Here is a 23,127-nt window from a genome sequence, read left to right as displayed (position 1 = left end):
TGAGCTGGTTACTACTTCTTTTCCTTGTCATTTCCTGACTATAACATTTTGTATTTATTGCTCAGAAAGATCTCACCAGTTTTTGTCTTTTTTGTTTCAGTCACCCCTATTATGTCGATCTGGTACTTATCTAATTCTTCAGCTAGCTCCATTTCTTTGCCACTCAGGCTTCTTATGTTGATAGTACCGATCTTTAACTCTGGTGATGGTGAGTTGGGATGCGCTTTCAGATTTGTTCTAGTAGCTGACTTTTCGCTGTTCGTCCTGGTTCCCTGGTGAAAACAACGGGCGACGCACCACCCGGCATGAAATTTTGTCATGTTGTACCATCATTTTCTATATTGGTTTAAGCCAATAAGAATACAATTTGGTCGGCTAAATCCCAAATTGCCAGCTCATCCTCGTTCGTTCAGTATCTATGTAGATACCCAACAGGGTGCACCACGAGAAGGTGAGGATTGGACATTAGGTCAGAAGCCCTGGTCGGTTTCTCTGCATTCCTTTAAAGGCTATGTGGAGGTCTCCTCTCAGTTATACAGCTTTGACCCTTAAACACCCCTATTATCATTTATTAGTCTATTTATTACTATTATTAGTAACTGAATAAATAATGTATTCAGTTAGTAATATTCATTGGATTTCAAACCAGCATTTTCAGATCACAAATTATAAGTTCTCTAAATTTTAACTAAAAATTGTGTCTAAATGGCTGAAATGTTTTACTATAAGTTCACGAAACAGTTGTTCTGCCTATTGAAAGCATCAACTGTATCCTGAATAGTGAACTTATAGAATACATAAAACATTTCACCAATTTAGGCACAATTTTTAGTGAAGACAGCAAATTAAACATGGAAATAGACAGCACAATTAGTAAAGCTAGTATGGTAAGAAGCCAGCTAAATAAATTTATAAGGAATAAGAAAGAAATTAGTCAAAACACTAAATACAAGACAGTGTTCAAACCAATTTTAACTTACAGATCTAAGAGCTGAGTTAGAAATAAAACACTTGATCATCAAAGACTGGAGACCACAGATATGAAAGTTCTGAGAAAGATTAGGAAAATGAACAGATGGCATCAATGGCGGTATTGTATTAAAAATAAGGATATTAGGAAATAACTTGCCATTGTTAACATTCTGAAATGTGTTAGCAGAGCCAATTTCAGAGGGTATGGTCACTTAATAGAATGGAAGAGGAAAGATTAGTAAAACAAGTTTTTTTTGCCAGTTCACAAGAAAAAGGCCTGGAAGAGAGAAAAAATTATAAGATCTAATAATGTTGGAGCCTTGAGAGATGACTGATTTTAATTTGGAGGTGTTAAGTTGGAGTGAAACTAAATATTAAAAAAATTACGTTTCACTCAGACTTAACATAGTTCTCACTCTATTGGAACAAATAATGATTTCTCAGAAATGAATAAGCACTTGTATAGCAATCTTAATTTAGTTTTATGTCTTTTATCTTATATTGTATTGTGAAAATTTTATTATGTATGGCTACTTAGTCTCAAATACTATGTAAGTACCTACCAATTGCTGGGAGAGAAATAATATTATTCAAAAATGCGAAATGGCCGACTTCAAAACGCATAATACAGTGTACAGGCATATCCGTTAGTAAGCACGGTGCTCCCCCCCCCCCACTGCACCACTCTGTAAGTTAAGAGAGGGTTCCGAGTGCGGCACTAAGTGCTGTGTGACGTGGAAAAAGCTGACGTAGATGTCGATGACGAAAGTAAAAGGAGTGGCGCATTGTTTAAAAAGGCATGTAACACTGGAGACAAGGCTTTTAGACGTTTTCCTGCTGCTGTGTTCCTGTGCCCTCGTAGGTTCGGCTGGTGTGGGGCCTCCACGTGGTATTCCTTTGTTCAAGGAAATATCGCAAGAATGACCAGGAAGCCTGCCAGAGGGAAACTAGCCCAGCAGACTATATTTGTGGAAGACTGCAGAAATATCCAACTATGAAGTACAGAGGGAATCTGTAGTGAACATCCTGAGAATGCGTGAAGTAAAGAAGTCGTAGAAGGCAGATATCCGACGAGATAAGGAAGCGGCCAAAGTAAAATACCAGCAATTGGTAAGGTGCAAAATTTTATATCTCCTATCTAGTGGAAATGTTTAGGAAGATTTTATTGTATTGTGCTACGAGAGACTCTTAGGACAGTAAATTGATAGATTGAGAATGAAACAGAATATTGTACGTAAAGCTTATATAGCAGATAGATTCTAGAAATTACTGCTAAAATTGAAAGAGATACAGAAAATTGTTACATGAATTTACCTTGTGAGAGAGATTTACTAAAGTTCTTAATTGAGTTTTGTATATATATATATATATTGGATAGGATTGTCAGAGAAAATTGAGAATGGAATTGATTAACTAGAGTGGCACAAAGAGACTAAGGGTATTAAATGTTATTAAATGTGTTTCTCAGATTGAGAATTATAGAAAGGATAAAGTAATTGTATATATGAGTGCTAATTTACCTCTCTACCTAGCTTTGATTGTTTGATTGACTCAGTTTGATAACGTGTGTTATATGTATTTTCTTGAAATTAAATGTTTTGTTTAAATATAAATGTTGTATTGCCTGAACTTAGAACCTATTGCACTTGCTCATAAAATTTAGTAAACCTAAAAAGGCAGGAAATTAGATAATATTGGGTCATGACTGCAAGTGGGAAAAATATGGTTGATAAGAGTGAATGCTGACTGTATTCTAACTCCTTGGTCATACAAGTTTAGTATAATCTAGGATTCAGGGTGGCGCAGCAAAAATAAATAAATTTCTCTGAATTTGAATAAGGAGTTAGAACCAGTGCTGAGACAAAGAAATAGGCATCCGCCATTTGCATTTTCTTTGTCTCACAAACCAACAGCTTCATTCTTGTCAGGGATTCGGCCTGAGTTAAGTTAAGTGAGATAGAAGTTTAAAGTAAACGGTATTAAATAAGTATAAGGAAAGAAAATATAGGAATTATTGAGAGAAAGGTAGAATAAATCAATATATACATATAAGAGATAAAAGATAAAAGATAAAATCTGACAGGATTTGATTTAATAATGAGAAATATATAGAACCCATTAAATCAAAGTGAGCAAGTAGTAGGTCAAGCCAGGCAAGATTGAATTTTGAAAAATTTGAGTACAGAACCAAGAATTTTGTAACTGATAAGTCATTATGGCACTCCCTTCTAGCACTGGGATGGACGACATAGTTTTTTTTAGAACAGTAAATCCCCAACAAGCATTCCCGCAATTCTCTGGAGAGGACAATGACGATGTATTGGCCTTTTTCTCGTACATCGAGAAACTGAGAGTATTAGCTAACTGGTCCGACTTCCAGTTGCTAATATTACTCAGGAGTAAGTTAGTGGGAAAGGCTAAAACCTTCCTATATTCCTCTCCCATTTTAAAGGAAACGCTAGAATACACCAAATTCAAGGAGACGCTGATCTCACAGTTTTCAAAGCTTAGAAGTATAGGGCCAAATCTTTGGAAATTAAAAGGAAGCTCCCAAAAGGACAGGGAAAGTGTGACTGACTATTACAATCGTCTGCTGACCCTGGCCAACAGTCTTAGCATTTCAAGTGAAGTTAAATCTCACCTAGACTGGGCAGTTTTCCTTCAATTTAAGCAGGGACTAAAGCCAGAATTAAGAGAGACAGCATACAAGAAGAGAATCACAAATCTTGAGGATTGTTAGGGAAAAGGAGCAGTAAGGGAAAAGGAGCAGATGCTTGGAGACATTTGTCCCGCATCCAAGTTATGCAACATAAACATCATTAAGGAAAATAGTAGTACAGGGGACCTAAATAAGTTAGAGATAGAGACAAAGAGAGAAAAGGGGATGACCATAACCCAAAAGAATAATGAAGAACACAAAGCCATCAATTTTAACATGGGGTCAGATGGAAGGGAGAGAATTATGTCTGAAAAGAAGGATCTGATTAACAGAGAGGAAGTATGTTCCATGATTAGGCATGAGGTGACAAAATTACAGCAACCTGTGATAGATCGACTGGCTGCTGTATTGCAACAGCTGGCTATCACCTCAGTCAAAGCCTCAGAGCCCAGTGTCTCGCAAGCAGAGGGAATAAAAGAAGTAGTTACACAGGAGGTAGAAAAACAGAGCCAGCCTATGCTTAGTAAATTGATAGCATGATGGCAAAATTAGAACAAATGGCTGAGCAAAATCACAACTTCTACAACTCAAAACCACAGGAAAGAGTGTTCAGAGGGAATATAGGGAACCCCCCATGTGTTTCAAATGCAATAAGATCAGGCATATTGCCAGGAATTGTCTATCAAATAGAAGGCCCCCCCTTGGAATAACAACAGAGAGGCAAACTTTGGACAAACGTCCTGTAGTAGCACCAGAGGAATATATAAGCTACACAAAGCTTATAAAGCTAACTGCATTCATTTTCAACTTACACAGATACCCTCCATAAAATAAAAAATTCCATCTGCTGGTATCCTGTATTATCCCTCCAGAAGTTTGTAGGTCCCTATCATATCACCCTCCTCTTTCTTCTGTCTGCAGTTCACAAATTCTCAATCTTTCCTCATAATCTACATTGAATAGTCCTGACATCATCTTTAACAATTCCTGTTTGCTCTTTGAACTCATCAATATATTTTTTAAATACTCCCCTCCCTCCACCCACACACTGCCAATATCCTTCCCATCTAGCAACAAATACCATGGGATCGACCCAAATATTCTCCTCAGCTGGTAATAAGTTCAGCATGTAACCTTTTCAAAATGGAATATCCATATACTAGCTAATTTCCATGTCAGGACAGCATGATCACCATCACCAACTGGATACAGAAGAGTTGCACTTTTTACTGAAAACCCCTCTGACACTATAAATCAGTGTCTAATATTCATTGACCTCAAGTTCCTTCTGTCACAAACTGCTTAAGGAAGTTGTCATGCAACAACTCAATAAATTCAGTTTCATTATTTTCATGAGACTGCACTGCTACCCAATCAATGTTTGGATAATTAAAGTCATCCATGATGAGTAATCATAAATTTAGTAGTGTGCTTAAGGGTCAAAGCTGTATAACTAAGAGGACCGACCAGGGCTTCTGACCTAATGTCCAATCCTCACCTTCTTGTGGTGCACCCTGTTGGATATCTACCTGGATACTGAACAAATGAGGATGGGCTGGCAATTTGGGATTTAGCCGACCAAATTGTATTCTAATTGGCTTAAACCAATATAGAAAATGATGTTATAACATGAAAAATTTCATGCCAGCTGACATCGCCTGGTTAAACAGAAATAGTTTAACCAGGCGACGCCTGGTTAAACAAGGCCCCCGTTGTTTTCGCCAGAGAACCAGGGCGAACAGCGAAAAGTTAGCTACTGCAACAAATCTAAAAGCACACCCCAACTCAACATCACCAGAGTAAAAGATCGGTACTATCAACATAAAAAGCCTGAATGGCAAAGAAATTGAGCTAGCTGAGTAATTAGATAAGTACCAGATCGACATAAGAGGGGTGACTGAAACAAAAAAGACAAAAACTGGTGAGATCTTTCTGAGCAATAAATACAAAATGTTATAGTCAGGAAATGACAATCAAAGAAAAGAAGGAGTAGCCATAGTATTCAACACAAAATACGAGGCTAATCTTCTTGAATGGCAGGCAGTCTCAAGTAGAGTGATGTGGGCAAATATTAGAATGGGGAATTGGACAATGAGACTTATTTGTGCCTATGATCCCACAGAATATTTTGGAAAAAGGTAGAAGTGGAGAAATTTTTTGATGCTTTAGAAAAAGCAACTGACACAATGAAAAATTGGTCCTTGTTGGGGATCTAAATAGCAGAGTAGGAAATGATTGTCAGACATACCAAAATATTTTGGAAAAATTTGGAGAAAACAGCAAAGCTAATAATAATGGCAAATACATGTTGGATTTCTGCTCAGGACATGGACTGGTGATTACTAACACCATGTTCCAACATAAAAATGTACACATATTCACATGGAGAGAAGAGGCAAGGAATAAGAAAAGTCTCATTGACTATGTTATTGTTGATAGTGATGTTTTCTCCCTGGTGCAGGACACCAGAGTGTACAGAGGATTTGAAATTGGAAGTCATCACTATTTAGTCTTGAGCAGGATAAAATTGAATTTCATATTGAAAAGAATAACATGTAAGAAAGTTTAAAAAGTTGAGCAGCTCTCAAATGTGAACTTTAGACTAAAATACACAAAGATTATTGAAGAAAAAATGAAAGAGTTTGAGAACAGAAACCAAACCTTCGAGATTCAGTGACAAGCCTTGAAGAAAACCCTGATTGATTCAGTCAGAACGGCATGTGGTGAGGTTGTCTGCAAGGATAGAAAAATCAGAACTCCATGGTAGGCACAGGAAGTTAAAGAGGCAGTGAAGGAAAAGAAGAAAGCATATCAAAAGTTCATTGCAAATAAGTCAGCTTTTGCTCTTAGAGAATACAGAGACAAATGTAAGAAAGTGACACACTGTGTAAAACTAGCTAAACAAAAGTTATGGGAGGACTTTGGAAGAACATAGAAAATAAATATCAAGAAGGTGGTAAGATATTCTGGAGGTTGTTTAAGAAGCTTAGAAATGGAGGAAAGAGTGCTATAAAAGGAGTTAGAGATGATAAAGGTGACATGAAAACAGGAGAAAAAGATATCCTTGAAGTAGGGAGTAATTACTTCGAAAATTTGCTAAATGAAACAAGCAGTGATGACAGCACAGTGATAAAAAACACTGACCAGGCATGCAGTCAGGAATACATATGCATTCTTGAAGTAGAAAAAGCCATCAGAGGCTTGAAACGTGGAAAGGCAGCAGGAGTAGATGATATTCGACCAGAAATGCTGAAGTATGGTGGTATAAAAGTCTTACAGTGGCTGCACTGCATAGTTCAGAAAGCCTGGACAGAGGTATGAATTCCCGATGATTGGAGTAGAGCTCTAATAGTACCCATATATAAAAAGGGAAATAAAACAATGTGAGAATTACAGAGGTGTTTCCCTACTGAGTATTCCTGGCAAGATCTATGCAAGTATTCTTGAGAAACAGTTGAGAAGCATTGTGGAAGAAAAGCTTGGTGAAGAACAAGCTAGATTCAGGCCAAATAGAGGCTGTCAGGATCAGATCTTCACTTTACAACAAATAATTGGGAAAGTATGGGAATATAAGAAAAAATAATATAACTGTATTTTGTCGATCTGGAAATGGCATATGACAAGGTGCCAAGAGAGAAGCTATACAATACGCTACAGTTATATGGTGTCAATGGGACATTATATCAAGCAATACTTAGTCTTTATTGGATTTGTAAGTCAGCAGTTAGAACTGAAGGAAGTACAGGAAGATGGTTTAATGTTAAATCTGGTGTGAGACAAGGATGTACATTATTCCCTCTGTTATTAATTATCTATATGGATCACATTATGAAGGAAAGTAGTATTAAACATGATATCAGAATTGGAGATGTTAATGTCAGCTCTTTGCTTTATGCAAATGATGTTATATTTCTAAATAAATCTGCTACAAGTCTGCAAGATTCTCTGACTAAATTGAATACCTGTTGTAATAGATATGGTATGAAGATCAGCATTAAAAAGACAAAGACAATGAAAATAGGTAAAATTGTTGAAAATGTCAACTGTGTTGTGAACAGGGAACCCGTGAAACAAGTAAAACATTTCAGCTATTTAGGCACGATTTTTACTGAAGATGGTAAATTAAATATGGAAATAGACAACAGAATCAACAAAGCTGGTATGGTAAGAAGTCAATTGAATCAATTCATATGGAATAAGAGAGAAATTAGTTGGAACACTAAATTAGCTGTATACAGGACAGTGTTCGAACCAGTTTTAACTTATGGATCTGAGAGCTGGGTCAGAAGTAAAACACTTGACCAAAGACTAGAGACCGCAGATATGAGAGAGTCCTGAGAAAGATTAGAGGCATGAACAGATGGTATCAATGGTAATATCATATTAAAAACGAGGATATTAGGAAAGAACTTGACATTGTCAGCATCCAGGAATGCGTTAGCAGAGCTAATCTCAGGTGGTATGGTCACTTAAACAGAATGGGCGAGGAAAGATTAGCAAAACTGGTGTTCTCTGCCTGGTGGCAGGAAAACGACCCAGAGGAAGACCAACATATAGGTGGATTGATACGGTACAAAGTGCCTTAGACGATAGAAACATGAGATATTTTCATGTGGTACTATCGTATCCCGTACACCCCTTGAGGTACATGTGAGGAATATGATGATGATGATGATGATTAGATTTAGTGATGCATTTCATTCTCACTAGCAGGTGATCCACTAGATTTGTAGTGACACTCTGTCATGTATTTGATTTTGTTAGACTTCACCTTACATCAAATAGCTTCAAAATTACTGCTACATGGAAAACTGACTGTTATTCATATTGTAAAAAAATAGATTAAAAAGAAAAGAAAAAGGGATTTTTTTTTTAATTATCCAAATTTATGCTCCAGATAAATCATATGAATAATTAGATACTTTCTACCAGCAATTACAGGACCTTATTGACAAAACAAACAAAAATGATATCCTAATAGTAATGGAAGACTTCAACACCAAGGTAGAGAGATTTACATTGGACAGGAAAGATGTGATGAGCAAATTTAGAGTGGATGAGAGAAATGAAAGACCAAAAACTGCTGGAATTCTGTAAACATAACCATCTATTCATCTCAAACACCATATTTTTCCATATAGCATCATGCAAATACACATGGATATCTCCAGATGGTATGACTAAAAATTGTACTGATTACATTTTGATCAAGTAACTGGAAATCCTCGATCCAAAATGTAAGAACACTAAAAGAAAGCAGATTTTGACCATCATGAACTACCAGCTGAAAAAATTAAGTTGAAATTTAAAAATAGCAAAACCAAAGACCCTAAGCAACATTATGAACATAAACTGTAAGATAACTATATAAAACTACAGAAACATCATAGAAACAGAGTTAAAGAAAATAATCTTTGACAATGTAAAAAATATATGGAAAATGGGCAGAGCAGTTATGGTAAATGAATGTTGCAAGAAAAACGCTTGGTACAACAATTAGAGCAAATAATGAGTAGATAACCAAAAAATTTTGGAAACTTTAAAAGAAAAAAAAAGTTGCAAAAAATACTCTGAACAGAGAAAATATAGAGGAAAATAAGGAAATTTCTAAAAGACTGAATAACAAAACAGATAGAATGTGCAGATCTGCTAAACATGCTTGGTTAGAAGAAAAAGCAAAAATGTGTTATACAAAAGAATAATAGCAAGAGACTGAATATAAAATTATAAAATAATTAACAAAAACACCTCAAAACAGATCACTAAAAATGAAAGATAAAAACAATATTAGAACAATTCAAGAGATTAAAATAATTTGGAAAGAATATTACCAGATATTTTTCCAGAGGGAAGAAGACTGGAAAAATACAAACAAAGAGACAGAAAGAGAAAAAGAACCATTCATAATAAATAAGAAATTTTGAATGCAATAAACCAAATTAACTTATCTAAGTCACCTGGGTATGATGAACTTCCTACTAAACTGTGGAAATATGGTGGCATAGCAGCCATCAATTTCCTGCTTGAACTTTTTAATCAAATATTATATAGTGGTGAAATTCCGATGACTGAAGACATGCATCATAATATCAATTCTCAAAAAGAGATATAAAAGTGTGAAAATTATAGATCCATAGCAAAATTATAGTAAAACTAAAACAATGAAAATAGGAAGAGATGAGGAAAAAATTTCAATAAACTTAGAAAATCATATACTTCAACAAATAAAGCAATTTACATATCTTGGCAGTCTCATTACTCACAACCTCAACAACACAGAAATAGTAAAATATAGTCTTAACAAAAAACGATCTAATATGAATAAATTAAACAAAATATGGAAAAATCAATGGAAAGGTCACAATTATTGAGCTTCATTGAGATGACAGAAATGGCCAGACAGTACCAGATGGCAAAGATTTTCACATAGGAGACTCAGCCAATCTGACAGATGAGAAAGAAGAATATTGCAACTGTTGAGTACTGCTCGCAACACCTAGGGAGGTGCTCATAAGAGCTCCCTAAAAACACTTGATTCAACACAGAAGAGAGCAATCCGACTAATTAATGACTCATCTCTTACCAACCACTCTCGCATAAGCATCTACGTCTACTGCATGCATCCTCCATAAATATTTCCATATGCTCATCAGATGTTGTTGATGATAACATTTTGATATCAAATGTTGATATCCTCAACAATTCCCCTGGGAAATAGAATGCACAAGCCTTCAAATCCAATACGTACAAGTTTCTTGTTTCCCATACATGGCACTAATGTACTACAGGTTGACTAACTCACCTCTAGTTTATGGGCCCAACATAAAAAACATTTACCCTAACTGGACTCAAATCATCTGATACCATTAGCATTACATCTCCTACTCTCCTATCTTGCCTATCCGTTCTAAATATATGGTATTTAGACGGATTACATTCTAATAAAAACTATAACAAAAACATATGAATGAAAAATGTTTTCTCTAGCATCCTATTCTGAAGCAAAACAAGCTTATTGTGTAACTTAAATCTGAACACAAATGCCAAGTATCAGGAATAAAGAGATAATTTGTTGAATTGGTGAATATGTTGTGGCTTTATCTGAGACTTTGCTCTCAGAGACAGATATACTAATTGGTATCGAGTGTAAAGGATACCAATTAGTATATCTGTCTCTGAGAGCAAAGTCTCAGATAAGGCCACAACATATTCACCAATTCAACAAATTATCTCTTTATTCCTGATACTTGGCATTTGTGTTCAGATTTAAGTTACACAATAAGCTTGTTTTGCTTCAGAATAGGATGCTAGAGAAAACATTTTTCATTCATATGTTTTTGTTATAGTTTATTAGAATGTAATGGACAGCTGTCTTAATTATATTTAATTTCTGAACACACACTTCCAAAAAACATTTTATATTTAAATTTTTTTGGTTATTTTTTCTTCACTTTTTTTAAAATATGTAATTTACAGCTTTTTTAACATACTTATTTTTTTCCCCCAAAAAATCACAAAGCATTATTTTACACATTATATTAGCAACATAAAGGAACATTTGGATAATTTTATAGGAAACAAATAAACAGCCTACTGATTGTTGACCATTGCTCACTGATTTCCTTACAAACCCCCCTCACCCCAGTTCCATTTAATCACCATAAATTGACACCTATTGTATTATGCATGTAACAAAGACATGCAATCTTTTTCTTCACTGCACATAATTTCAAATAAAAATAAACATACAAGTAATTTTATGAAAACAACTCACAGTGGCAGTTGGATGGACAGATGCTGTTGGGTGAATAAACACATCTTCATAAATAACAGGTTTGTTTTCACCATTTTTTGCAAGCCAATTGCTGTGAGTTTTTTTATAGAGCTCTAAATAGTGACGATTGGCATATATAGCTGACCTAAAATATATGTAAAAATAACAGAACTAAGTATGAGAAAAATATTAGTTATGAATATGTAATTAGCACATGGTACTGGTTAAGGAACACAACAGTTCTTTTAATAAGAATAGTGGTACCCACAAATGTTAGCTAAAGTATGATTTAAAGCCAAGCTATTTTTTGTGATATAACATAAAATTTAATTTTTTAAATTTTTTCTATATCATTTATATATTTAAATTCATTTATATATTTCTTCTTAATCTATTTTCCCTACTACCCAAGCAAAAATATTAAGCTATTAAGCATAAATTCTGGAAAATGAGTAAGGATATGTGATATTTGGAACGGGCTATTAGTGGATGTTGTGAGCACATTTTTGGCAGATGTTTTAAAATCAAGATATGATAGGTATTTAGGCATCCAATATTTAAGCAATGGGCATCTGCTAATAACAAGTGTAAAAAAGATGAAAGCAATAAAAAATAAGTTACATGTAAAATTCATATCAGAAAGAATCTGCCAAATCACAATAAGACTAAATAAAAGATATACCTTAAGGCAGTGCAAGTTTATCTGCTTACATGTAGCTACACAGATGAAGTAGAACTAATTTATAACCAAATGCATCATCTTCTAGAAAATGGTAAACATTTTAATATTTTGATGAGAAATTTCAATGCAAAGCTAGGGAAAAAAGAAAAATACAAAATGAAGCATCTGTGGGAATTAATAGTATAGGCACCACACATGAAAAGGGAGAAATGTTAGTGAAATTTGCAGAAGAAAGAAATCTAAAAATAAAAACATTTTTTCAAAAAGAAACATCAAAATAAATGGACCGGGAGACATCCAAATGGAACTAATAAAATATGGTTATATATTAACAGATGTGATACAAGACAAATATTATAAACAAAGTAAGGTTAAGCAAAAATCAGATTAGTCGAAGCAAAATAGCAATAAACCTAGACACAGAAAGACAAAAACCGATAAAAAAAAGAAAAACAGAAACATCTTAGAAATATTGCATATGAAAAAAGAATTTCAAGTAAATTTAGAAAAATACATTAAAAAAATGAACCCAATTTTAAATACTGAAAGTTTCAACAGTATCCTAACAAGAAGTATAATAAGGAATGCTGAAAACTTATCTGATAATTCAAAAATAGCAAAAAAAGAAAAAAGAAAACTAAAGACCTAACAGAAACAAAAACAAAAAAAAAAAAAGAACATGAAACAAGATGCATGTGGTATAAGAAACATAGAATATACTGAATTTTGCAAGACAATAATGAAAAAAGATAAGAGCAGTAGAAAATAACAATATAAAGAAAACTTCTTGATAATGCAAGCAATCTTAATATGAAAGTGGAAATGGAATACTGAATACAAACAGAACAAACACGTTGGAGATATAACTAAATTTTATCATCAGGAATTATATACACATAAGGAGAAAGTAATATAAAACAACAATAAGAAAAGGATATTGAAAACTATAATGAATATACAATCAAAGATGATGAGTAAAACATGCACTTACAAAAATGAAAAATTGAAAGGATGCACCTGGACTTGATGGAATACTAATAGAAATGTTAAAAACTGGAGATCTCTTGCATACAAAACTAGAAAATTGTATACTGAGTGTTTAAAAACAGGAAGAACCTCTGAAAGTTGGAATCCTGGAAAAATCACCCTTCTATATAAGAAAGGTGATAAAACTGACATAAGAAATTATAGACCTATAACCCTTCTCTCAGTCCTCATAAGCTTTCTACAAAAATGATAGATGGAAGAATAAATAATATGTTAAATTCCCATCCACCAAAAAACAGTCAAGTTTCAAAACATTCTTCTAAACTTGAGATCATTTACAAGCCTTAAATCAAGTAATGGAAAAAACAAAAGAATATATATTAATTTCTTTGGCTTTCATAGATTATGAAAAACTCTTCAACTCAATAAAATATAAAATGCTTGAAGATTTAAAGCATACAGAAATAATTATGTTTATATTAACATATTAATTCATATATATGAAAAAGGTTCAGCAGTAATACATTTAAATGAATAAGAAAGAGAAATGGAGACTATCTCACCAAAATGATTTGCTATAGCCCTTGAATATGCTATGAGAAAACTGAACTGGGAGAAAAGAGGACTGACTATTGATGAAGAATATTTAAGCAATCTATGATTTGCTAATGATCTCATACTAATAGCAACAATTGTTGGAAGCTTTTGCACTTGGTTATACTATAAATTAAAGATATCAAGAAATTATGTACTTAGTTTCATTTATCCAAGTGTAAGCAAACAAGTTACGTAAAGTATGGTGAAGAAGGGTGTGAGGAGTAGATTATTTACATGGAGAATTGTTCGTGAATGGAAAGCATTACCTGAATGTGTTGCTAATAGAATGCATTACCAGAATGTGTTGTTAATGCAAGGAGTGTTAAGGATTTTAAGATTCTATATGATATGTTGTCAGTTGAACTGTTGAGTCTGTTGACTCCATGGAGGATGTAATAATAATAACAATTAAAAGAACTAGACCGACCATATGATTACTGAATTAAATGAAGTAAGTTTGGAGATAGGGTCTACAAACAAATATAGATAAATCAAAAATAATGTACAGTGAAAATACTCCAGAATGAAAGTAAACTGAAATAAATCAAAGACAGATTGAAATAGTGAGCTCATACAAATATCTAAAACAAATCATTACAACCATAGGATAATGAAATTTCAGCTAGAATAACAGAAGGATGGAAAGTTTTTAACCATTATAGATATTTTTAAAAGAAATTTATCAAACTTCCAACCAATGTATACTCCCAACAATGACCAATGGTAGTGAAACCTGGAGTCTGACTAAAAATCACCTAGAGAACTTGAAAAACAACACAATGAAATATGGGAAGAGCCATTTTGGGAATAATACAGTTAGATAAAAAGAATAATAATTTGATAGGAAAGCAAACAAAAAAGTAATGGACATGTGATGAAAATATCTGACAACAGATGAACAAAAAAGAGCAAAAGAACGGACACCAAAAACAGGTTATCGGAAACCAGGTAAACCAGTGGTAAGATGGGATGATGAAATAAGATGTTTTGGACATTTATGGTGGAGAGATGAATAAGATCAGCAGGAACCGCGCGGTTAGCCTAGTGGCTTTGCGCTTCGCAACCATATGCCGGGGGAAGGAGTGTCCCAGGTTCGATTCCTGTTGTAGACGTGAGGAATTTGAGGATCTTCCTCAGGCATAGCCAAGTTAGCTGGTCTTGGGCGCGGTCAGTAGGGTTTTTTCCGCCAGTTTATCTGGCATTTTTCATCCCACAAACAGGCAAACCGGCCCCGTGAACATACGCCTCTACAGTCAAAAATATATCCCTCCCAGCGGTAGACCAGGCGACGGGTCGGTTGGGAGTAGTACTAACAAGAAGTCGCATCTAAAGTAACACGCGGACCCTGCATAGGAAGCGGGAATAATGCGTAGTAGAAGAAGAAGATGAATAAGATCAGCCAACATGGAAGAAGCATGGAGAGGCATTTGTCTAGCAGTGTTGTCGATGATCATCATAACGACATGAAAGAGACAGCATTACATGATCAAGTCTTCTTTACCTATTTTCACTACTATCTAGCAAAAATATAATACCTGCATTTAAATATAAATAAATTGGGCTGCCTAGTCAGCTGAATGGATAGCATATCTGACCTCTATGACCAAGAGGGCCGTGGTTTGAATCCCATCATTGGTGTGGATGTTTAAAAGCCTACTCTAGACGAGCTCACATAGCTTCTAAATTTTTATTTTTTATACCCAATCTGTCAACAGCTTTCCTACAAATAACAAATGAGTATATCAAGCTTGGCAACAACACTTCAATACTGCCATCTCATATTTCAGTCTTCTAGGGTACTTCTGATGCATCGATCCACTTAATCTTGGTCTTTCGCTGGGAATTTTCCCTGCTGCTATCTTGGCATGAAACACCTGCTTCGTTCCCCCCCCCCCCCCACTATTATTATGTTTTAATGACCATACTACCTGAGATTAGCTGTGCTTGCATATTCCTGAATTCTCACAATTACTTCCTAATATCTCAGTTTTTAATATGATTCTGCCATCAATACCATCCATTCACTCCTAATTTTTCCCAGAACACTCATATCTGTGATTGTCAATCTTCAATCAAGTACAGTAAAACCCTGAAGTTACGTGGTAGGTGGAACCAACAAAAGGTGCGCAAGTCGAATTTGCGTAACTCAGGGTATAATTTTGCATGTAATTTATATATATACAAACATACAATTGGGACCAAAGGTTTATTTTATTTTTTAAGAAATATAATCATAATTGTAGTTTTTCGTACATAAAAAAAAGAAAGTTATTTCGATGTCGATGGTTTCATAAAATCTAATAGATTCGTCTGAGCATAATGTCTTTTTCTTGTCACGCAAAATATCTTCATAGCAAGCTAATGATTTTTTTATTCCGTGCCTTGTGGCTACAATTCGTTCCTCGTTAGAATCTATATCCTCCAAAATCTGTAAACCTTTCTTTTATGATTGTTCTTACTGTGGATTCCTGTAGATCGAACTTCTTTGCTAGCTCACAAATTTTCATTCCGCCTTCAAAATCCTTAATAATGTTGAGTTTTGTTTCCAGGAGTACTTAAGGGCCAGAGCTGTATAACTGAGAGGAGACCTCCACATAGCCTTTAAAGGAATGCAGAGAACCGACCAGGGCTTCTAACCTAATGTCGAATCATCACCTTCTCGTGGTGCACCCTGTTGAGTATCTACCTGGATACTGAATGAACGAGGATGGGCTGGCAATTTGGGATTTAGCTGACCAAATTGTATTCCTATTGGTTAAACCAAAATATAAAATGATGGTACCATGACAAAATTTCATGCCGGCTGGGGCGCCACCCAGTTAACCAAGGCCCCCGTTGTTTTCACCAGGGCAAACAGGGAAAAGTCAGCTACTGGAACAAATCTGAAAACACACCCCAACTCAACATCATCAGAGTTAAAGATCGGTACTATCAACATAAGAAGCCTGAATGGCAAAGAAATGGAGCTAGCGGAGGAATTAGATAAGTACCAAATCGACATAATAGGGGTGACTGAAACAAAAAAGACAAAAACTGGAGAGATCTTTCTGAGCAATAAATACAAAATGTTATATTCAGGCAATGACAATCAAGGAAAAGAAGGAGTTGCCATAGTATTCAACACAAAATACAAGACTCATCTTCTTGAATGGCAGGCAGTGTCAAGCAGAGAGATTTGGGCAAATATGAGAATGGGGAACTGGACAATGAGACTTATTTTGCCTATGGTCCCACAGAAGGTTCTACTAAGGTAGAAGTGGAGGAATTTTTTGAGGCTCTAGAGAAAGCTACTGATACAATGAAAAAGGAAAAGTTGGTTGGGGATCTAAATAACAGAGTTCTTGTTGAGAGGCTTATACGTTGGTTAAACATGATAACTAATATTTAAGGAATTGACAGCGTATACTAGAAATATAAATTAAATAAACTTTAATATATACTTTCCGATATTTCGGCAAACGTCACGTTGCCATCTTCTTGGGAACTTAATACAAAGGCACGTGCACACAAGTACTACATAACAGCAAATGAGAACTGAAGCTAGGAAGCTAACGTTTTCCTAAAGTCCTTGTGGTGCCCCCTGGCGGACTATATTGGTGGTTCTTGGCCTTTGGGCTGAAGTTCTTCTGATAATTGTTTCCAAATTTGGGGCAGTCTCATGCATCCAAATTTGTTGAGGTTTGGCATGTTCCTAAGGGCTGAGGCAAATTCTATGAATAGTCTTTCATACTTGAACTTGCTGCGGTGTATGACTGTGGCTTTCTTCCATTTTATTCTGTGGCGAGTATCCAGAGCGTGGTCTGCAAGCCCAGAGTGGCTGTACTGGTGAAATTGGATGTAATCCTTGTGTTCTGAGATTCTGATATTTGCTGTCCTGCCTGTTTGGCCAAAGTAAGACAATTTACAGCTGCAAGGGACCTGGTACACACCAGGTAGGTCTAGGGGAAGTGGTTGGTCTTTAGTGGAGCGGATAAGGGATGCCAATTTTCTATGTGGTCTATAACAAGTGGTTAAGTCGTGTTTTCTTAAGATTTTGTTGATTTTTTCAGAGGTGCCTCGGATGTAGGGAATGGTGATGGATTTAGAGTAATCTTTTTTGTGAAGGAGAGGGGTTGGTGGGTTGTGGATAACTGGGTTAAGTATTCTCTGGATTTTTTTTTTTTTTTTGGGGGGGGGGGGTAACCATTGGCTGATAAAGTGTCATGGATGTGATTTAGTTCAGTGGTTAGGGCTTGATCATTTGAACAGATTATTTTTGCCCTGTTGAATAGTGTCTTAATAACTCCATATTGTTGTGAGGGGGGGGGGTGATGGGATTGTTGGTGAATGTATCTGCCTGTAGGGGTGGGTTTTCTATAAACTGAGAAAACCAAGGTTCCATCAGGTTGGCGGGTGACTAGTGTGTCTAGGAAGGGGAGGTTATTGTTTTCCTCTTTTTCCAGGGTGAACTTGATTCTAGGGTGTTGGTTGTTTAAGTGTGTTAGGAAGGAGAGGAGTGAATCCGGACCATGTGGCCAAATAGCAAACACATCATCAACGTAGCGAAGCCATATGGTAGGTTTTTGTGGGGCTGAGTTTAAGGCTTTCTCTTCAAAAGTCTCCATAAAGAAGTTGGCCAAGGGTGAGGAAAGTGGTGAACCCATGGCTGTCCCCTCTATCTGTTTGTAGAATTTTTCCTGCCAAACGAAATAGCCTGAGTTTATTGTAAACTGAAATAGGGCTGAGATATCGGGAGGAAATTTAGCTCGGATTAGCTCTAGGGTTTCTTTGAGGGGTACGTTCGTGAATAGGGAGGAGACATCAAAACTGACCATTATGTCATTGTGTTGCAGTGTAAGGTTTTCTATACTGGCTTTGAAGTGGGCTGAGTTTTTTTTATGTGTGATGGTGTGTTGCCAGTATAGTGTGAGAGCACTTTGGCTAAATGCTTGGCTAGTTTGTAAGTGGGGGAATCAATGCCATCCACTATGGGACGTAATGGCACATTTTCTTTATGTATTTTAGGGAGCCCATAAACTCCATAGGCTCCTTAATAAGGTTACCAACAGACTAAAACCCTATAACTCTAGACCCCCCCCGGCATATATGGGCTCCCTAAAATACATAAAGAAAATGTGCCATTACTTCCCATAGTGGATGGCATTGATTCCCCCACTTACAAACTAGCCAAGCGTTTAGCCAAAGCGCTCTCACACTATACTGGCAACACACCATCACACATAAAAAACTCAGCCCACTTCAAAGCCAGTATAGAAAACCTTACACTGCAACACAATGACAGTTTTGTCATTGTGTTGCAGTGTAAGGTTTTCATGAATGTACCCCTCAAGAATGTACCCCCCAATCACGAATGTACCCCTCAAGAAACCCTAGAGCTAATCCGAGCTAAATTTCCTCCCGATATCTCAGCCCTATTTCAGTTTATAATAAACTCAGGCTATTTCGTTTGGCAGGAAAAATTCTACAAACAGATAGAGGGGACAGCCATGGGTTCACCACTTTCCCCCACCCTTGGCCAACTTCTTCATGGAGACTTTTGAAGAGAAAGCCTTAAACTCAGCCCCACAAAAACGTACCATATGGCTTCGCTACGTTGATGATGCGTTTGCTATTTGGCCACATGGCCTGGATTCACTCCTCTCCTTCCTAACACACTTAAACAACCAACACCCTAGAATCAAGTTCACCCTGGAAAAAGAGGAAAACAATAACCTCCCCTTCCTAGACACACTAGTCACCCGCCAACCTGATGGAACCTTGGTTTTCTCAGTTTATAGAAAACCCACCCCTACAGGCAGATACATTCACCAACAATCCCATCACCCCCCCCCCCCTCACAACAATATGGAGTTATTAAGACACTATTCAACAGGGCAAAAATAATCTGTTCAAATGATCAAGCCCTAACCACTGAACTAAATCACATCCATTACACTTTCTCAGCTAATGGCTACCCCCCCCCCCCCAAAAAAAACCCAGAGAATACTTAAACCAGTTATCCACAACCCATCACCCCCTCCCCTTCACAAAAAAGATTACTCTAAATCCATCACCATTCCCTACATCCGAGGCACCTCTGAAAAAAATCAACAAAATCTTAAGAAAACATGACTTAACCACTTGTTATAGACCACATAGAAAATTGGCATCCCTTACCCGCTCCACTAAAGACCAACCACTTCCCCTAGACCTACCTGGTGTGTACCAGGTCCCTTGCAGCTGTAAATTGTCTTACTTTGGCCAAACAGGCAGGACAGCAAATATCAGAATCTCAGAACACAAGGATTACATCCGATTTCACCAGTACAGCCACTCTGGTCTTGCAGACCACGCTCTGGATACTCGCCACAGAATAAAATGGAAGAAAGCCAGTGTCATACACCGCAGTAAGTTCAAGTATGAAAGACTATTCATGGAATCAGCCTCAGCCCTTAGGAACATGCCAAACCTCAACAAATTTGGATGCATGAGACTGCACGAAATTTGGGAAACAATTATCAGAAGAACTTCAGCCCAAAGGCCAAGAACCACCAATATAGTCCGCCAGGGGGCACCACAAGGACTTTAGGAAAACGTTAGCTTCCTAGCTTCAGTTCTCATTTGCTGTTATGTAGTACTTGTGTGCACGTGCCTTTGTATTAAGTTCCCAAGAAGATGGCAACGTGACGTTTGCCGAAATATCGGAAAGTATATATTAAAGTTTATTTAATTTATATTTCTAGTATACGCTGTCAATTCCTTAAATATTAGTTATCAAAAATAACAGAGTAGGAAGTGATTGTCAGACATACAAAAATGTTTTGGGAAAAATTTGGAGAAAAGAGCAAAGCTAATAATAATGGCAAATACCTGTTGGATTTCTGCTCAGGACACGGACTGGTTATTGCTAATACCATGTTCCAACATAAAAATGTGCACAAATTCACATGGAGAGAAGAGGCAAGAAATAAGAAAAGTCTCATTGACTATGTTATTGTTGATAGTGATGTTTTCTGCCTGGTGCAGGACACCAGAGTGTACAGAGGATTTGAAATTGGAAGTCATCACTATTTAGTCTTGAGCAGGATAAAATTGAATTTCATATTGAAAAGGATAACATATAAGAAAGTTTTAAAGCCAATAAAAGTTGAGTAGTTCTCAGATGAGAACTGTAGACTAAAATACACAAAGATTATTGAAGAAAAAATGAAAGAGAAATAAGAAAAGTCTCATTGACTATGTTATTGTTGATAGTGATGTTTTCTGCCTGGTGCAGGACACCAGAGTGTACAGAGGATTTGAAATTGGAAGTCATCACTATTTAGTCTTGAGCAGGATAAAATTGAATTTCATATTGAAAAGGATAACATATAAGAAAGTTTTAAAGCCAATAAAAGTTGAGTAGTTCTCAGATGAGAACTGTAGACTAAAATACACAAAGATTATTGAAGAAAAAATGAAAGTGTTTGAAAACAGGAACTAAACCTTGGAGATTCAGTGGCAAGTCCTGAAGAAAACCCTGATTGATTCAACTAGAGAGGCATATGGTGACGTTGTCTGCAAGGATAGAAAAATCAGAACTCCATGGTGGACACAGGAAGTTAAAGAGGCAGTGAAGGAAAACAAGAAAGCATATCAAAAGTTACTGGCAAATAAGTCAGCTTTTGCTCTTAGAGAATACAGAGACAAATGTAAGAAAGCAAAACACTGTGTAAAAGTAGCTAAACAAAAGTCATGGGAGGACTTTGGCAAGAACATAGAAAATAAATATCAAGAAAGTGGTAAGATATTTTGGAGGTTGTTGAAGCAGCTTAGAAATGGAAGAAAGAGTGCTGTAAAAGGAGTTAGAGATGATAAAGGTGACATGAAAACAGGAGAAAAAGATATCCTTGAAGTATGGAGTAATTAATTTGAAAAGCAGCTAAAAGAAATAAGCAGTGATGATAGCACAGTGGTAAAAAACACTAACCATGCATGCAGTCAAGAATACTTATCTATACTTGAAGTAGAAAAAGCCATCAAAGGCTTGAAATGTGGAAAGGCAGCAGGAGTAGATGATATTCGACCAGAAATGCTGAAGTATGGTGGTATAAAAGTCTTACAGTGGCTGCACTGCATAGTTCAGAAAGCCTGGACACAGGGACGAATTCCCGATGATTGGAATAGAGCTCTAATAGTACCCATATATAAAAAGGGAAATAAAACTGAATGTGAGAATTACAGAGGTATTTCCCTACTGAGTGTTCCTGGCAAGATCTATGCAAGTATACTTGAGAAACGGTTGAGAAGAATTGTGGAAGAAGAGCTTGGTGAAGAACAAGCTGGATTCAGGCCAAATAGAGGCTGTCAGGATCAGATCTCCACTTTACGACAAATAGTTGAGAAAGCATGGGAATATAACAAACATCTGTATTTAAGTATTGTCGATTTGGAAAAGGCATATGACAAGGTGCAAAGAGAGAAGCTATTTAATACGCTACAGTTATATGGTGTCAATGGGGCATTATATAAAGCAATACTTAGTCTTTATTTGAGTTGTAAGTCAGCAGTTAGAATTGAAGGAAGTACAGGAAGATGGTTTAATGTTAAATCTGGTGTGATACAAGGATGTACATTATCCCCTCTGTTATTCATTATCTATATGGATCACATTATGAAGGAAAGTGGTATTAAACATGATATCAAAATTGGAGATGTTAATGTCAGCTCTTTGCTTTATGCAAATGATGTTATATTTCTAAATAAATCTGCTACAAGTCTGCAAGATTCTCTGACTAAATTGAATAACTGTTGTAACAGATATGGTACGAAGGTCAGCAATAATAAAAAGACAAAGACAATGAAAATAGGCAGAATCATTGAAAATGTCAACTGTGTTGTGAATGGAGAACCTGTGGAACAAGTAAAACATTTCAGCTACTTAGGCACGATTTTTAGTGAAGTTGGTAAATTAAATATGGAAATAGACAACAGAATCAACAAAGCTGGTATGGTAGGAAGTCAATTGAATAAATTCATATGGAATAAGAGAAAAATTAGTCAGAACTCTAAATTAGCTGTATACAAGACAGTGTTCAAACCAGTTTTAACTTATGGATCCGAGAGCTGGGTCAGAAGTAAAACACTTGACCAAAGACTAGAGACCGCAGATATGAGAGTCCTGAGAAAGATTAGAGGCATGAACAGATAGCATCAATATCATATTAAAAATGAGGATATTAGGAAAGAATTTGACATTGTCGGCAACCAGGAATGCATTAGCAGAGCTAATCTCAGGTGGTATGGTCACTTAAACAGAATGGGCAAGGAACGATTAGCAAAACAAGTGTTCTCTGCCAAGTTGGTAAGAAAATGACCCAGAGGAAGACCAAGATATAGGTGGATTGCTACGGTACAAAGTGCATTAGACGATAGAAATATAAGATCTAGTAATATTGCAGTTTTGACAAGTAACAGACTTTTTTGGAGTAAAATTGT

The 23,127-nt window shown here is 36.0% G+C and overlaps 1 protein-coding gene across 1 annotated transcript in view; it reads right to left on the bottom strand.

Annotated features, from left to right (window-relative positions):
* Positions 1-23,127, bottom strand: part of Gmppa (GDP-mannose pyrophosphorylase A) — a 141,743-nt gene that overhangs the window by 22,628 nt on the left and 95,988 nt on the right. The window contains exon 7 of the mRNA XM_090390600.1: positions 11,406-11,550. Within this exon, the coding sequence (XP_090246726.1) occupies positions 11,406-11,550 (145 nt within the window). The remainder of the gene's footprint in view (positions 1-11,405; positions 11,551-23,127) is intronic.

Source organism: Typopeltis vanoorti, chromosome 3, assembly GCF_054136105.1.
Source record: "Typopeltis vanoorti isolate ZY-2024b chromosome 3, IOZ_Tvanoo_1.0, whole genome shotgun sequence".
NCBI classification, from domain to species: Eukaryota; Metazoa; Arthropoda; class Arachnida; order Uropygi; family Thelyphonidae; genus Typopeltis; species Typopeltis vanoorti.
This window is presented reverse-complemented; position numbering and strand designations above follow the sequence as displayed.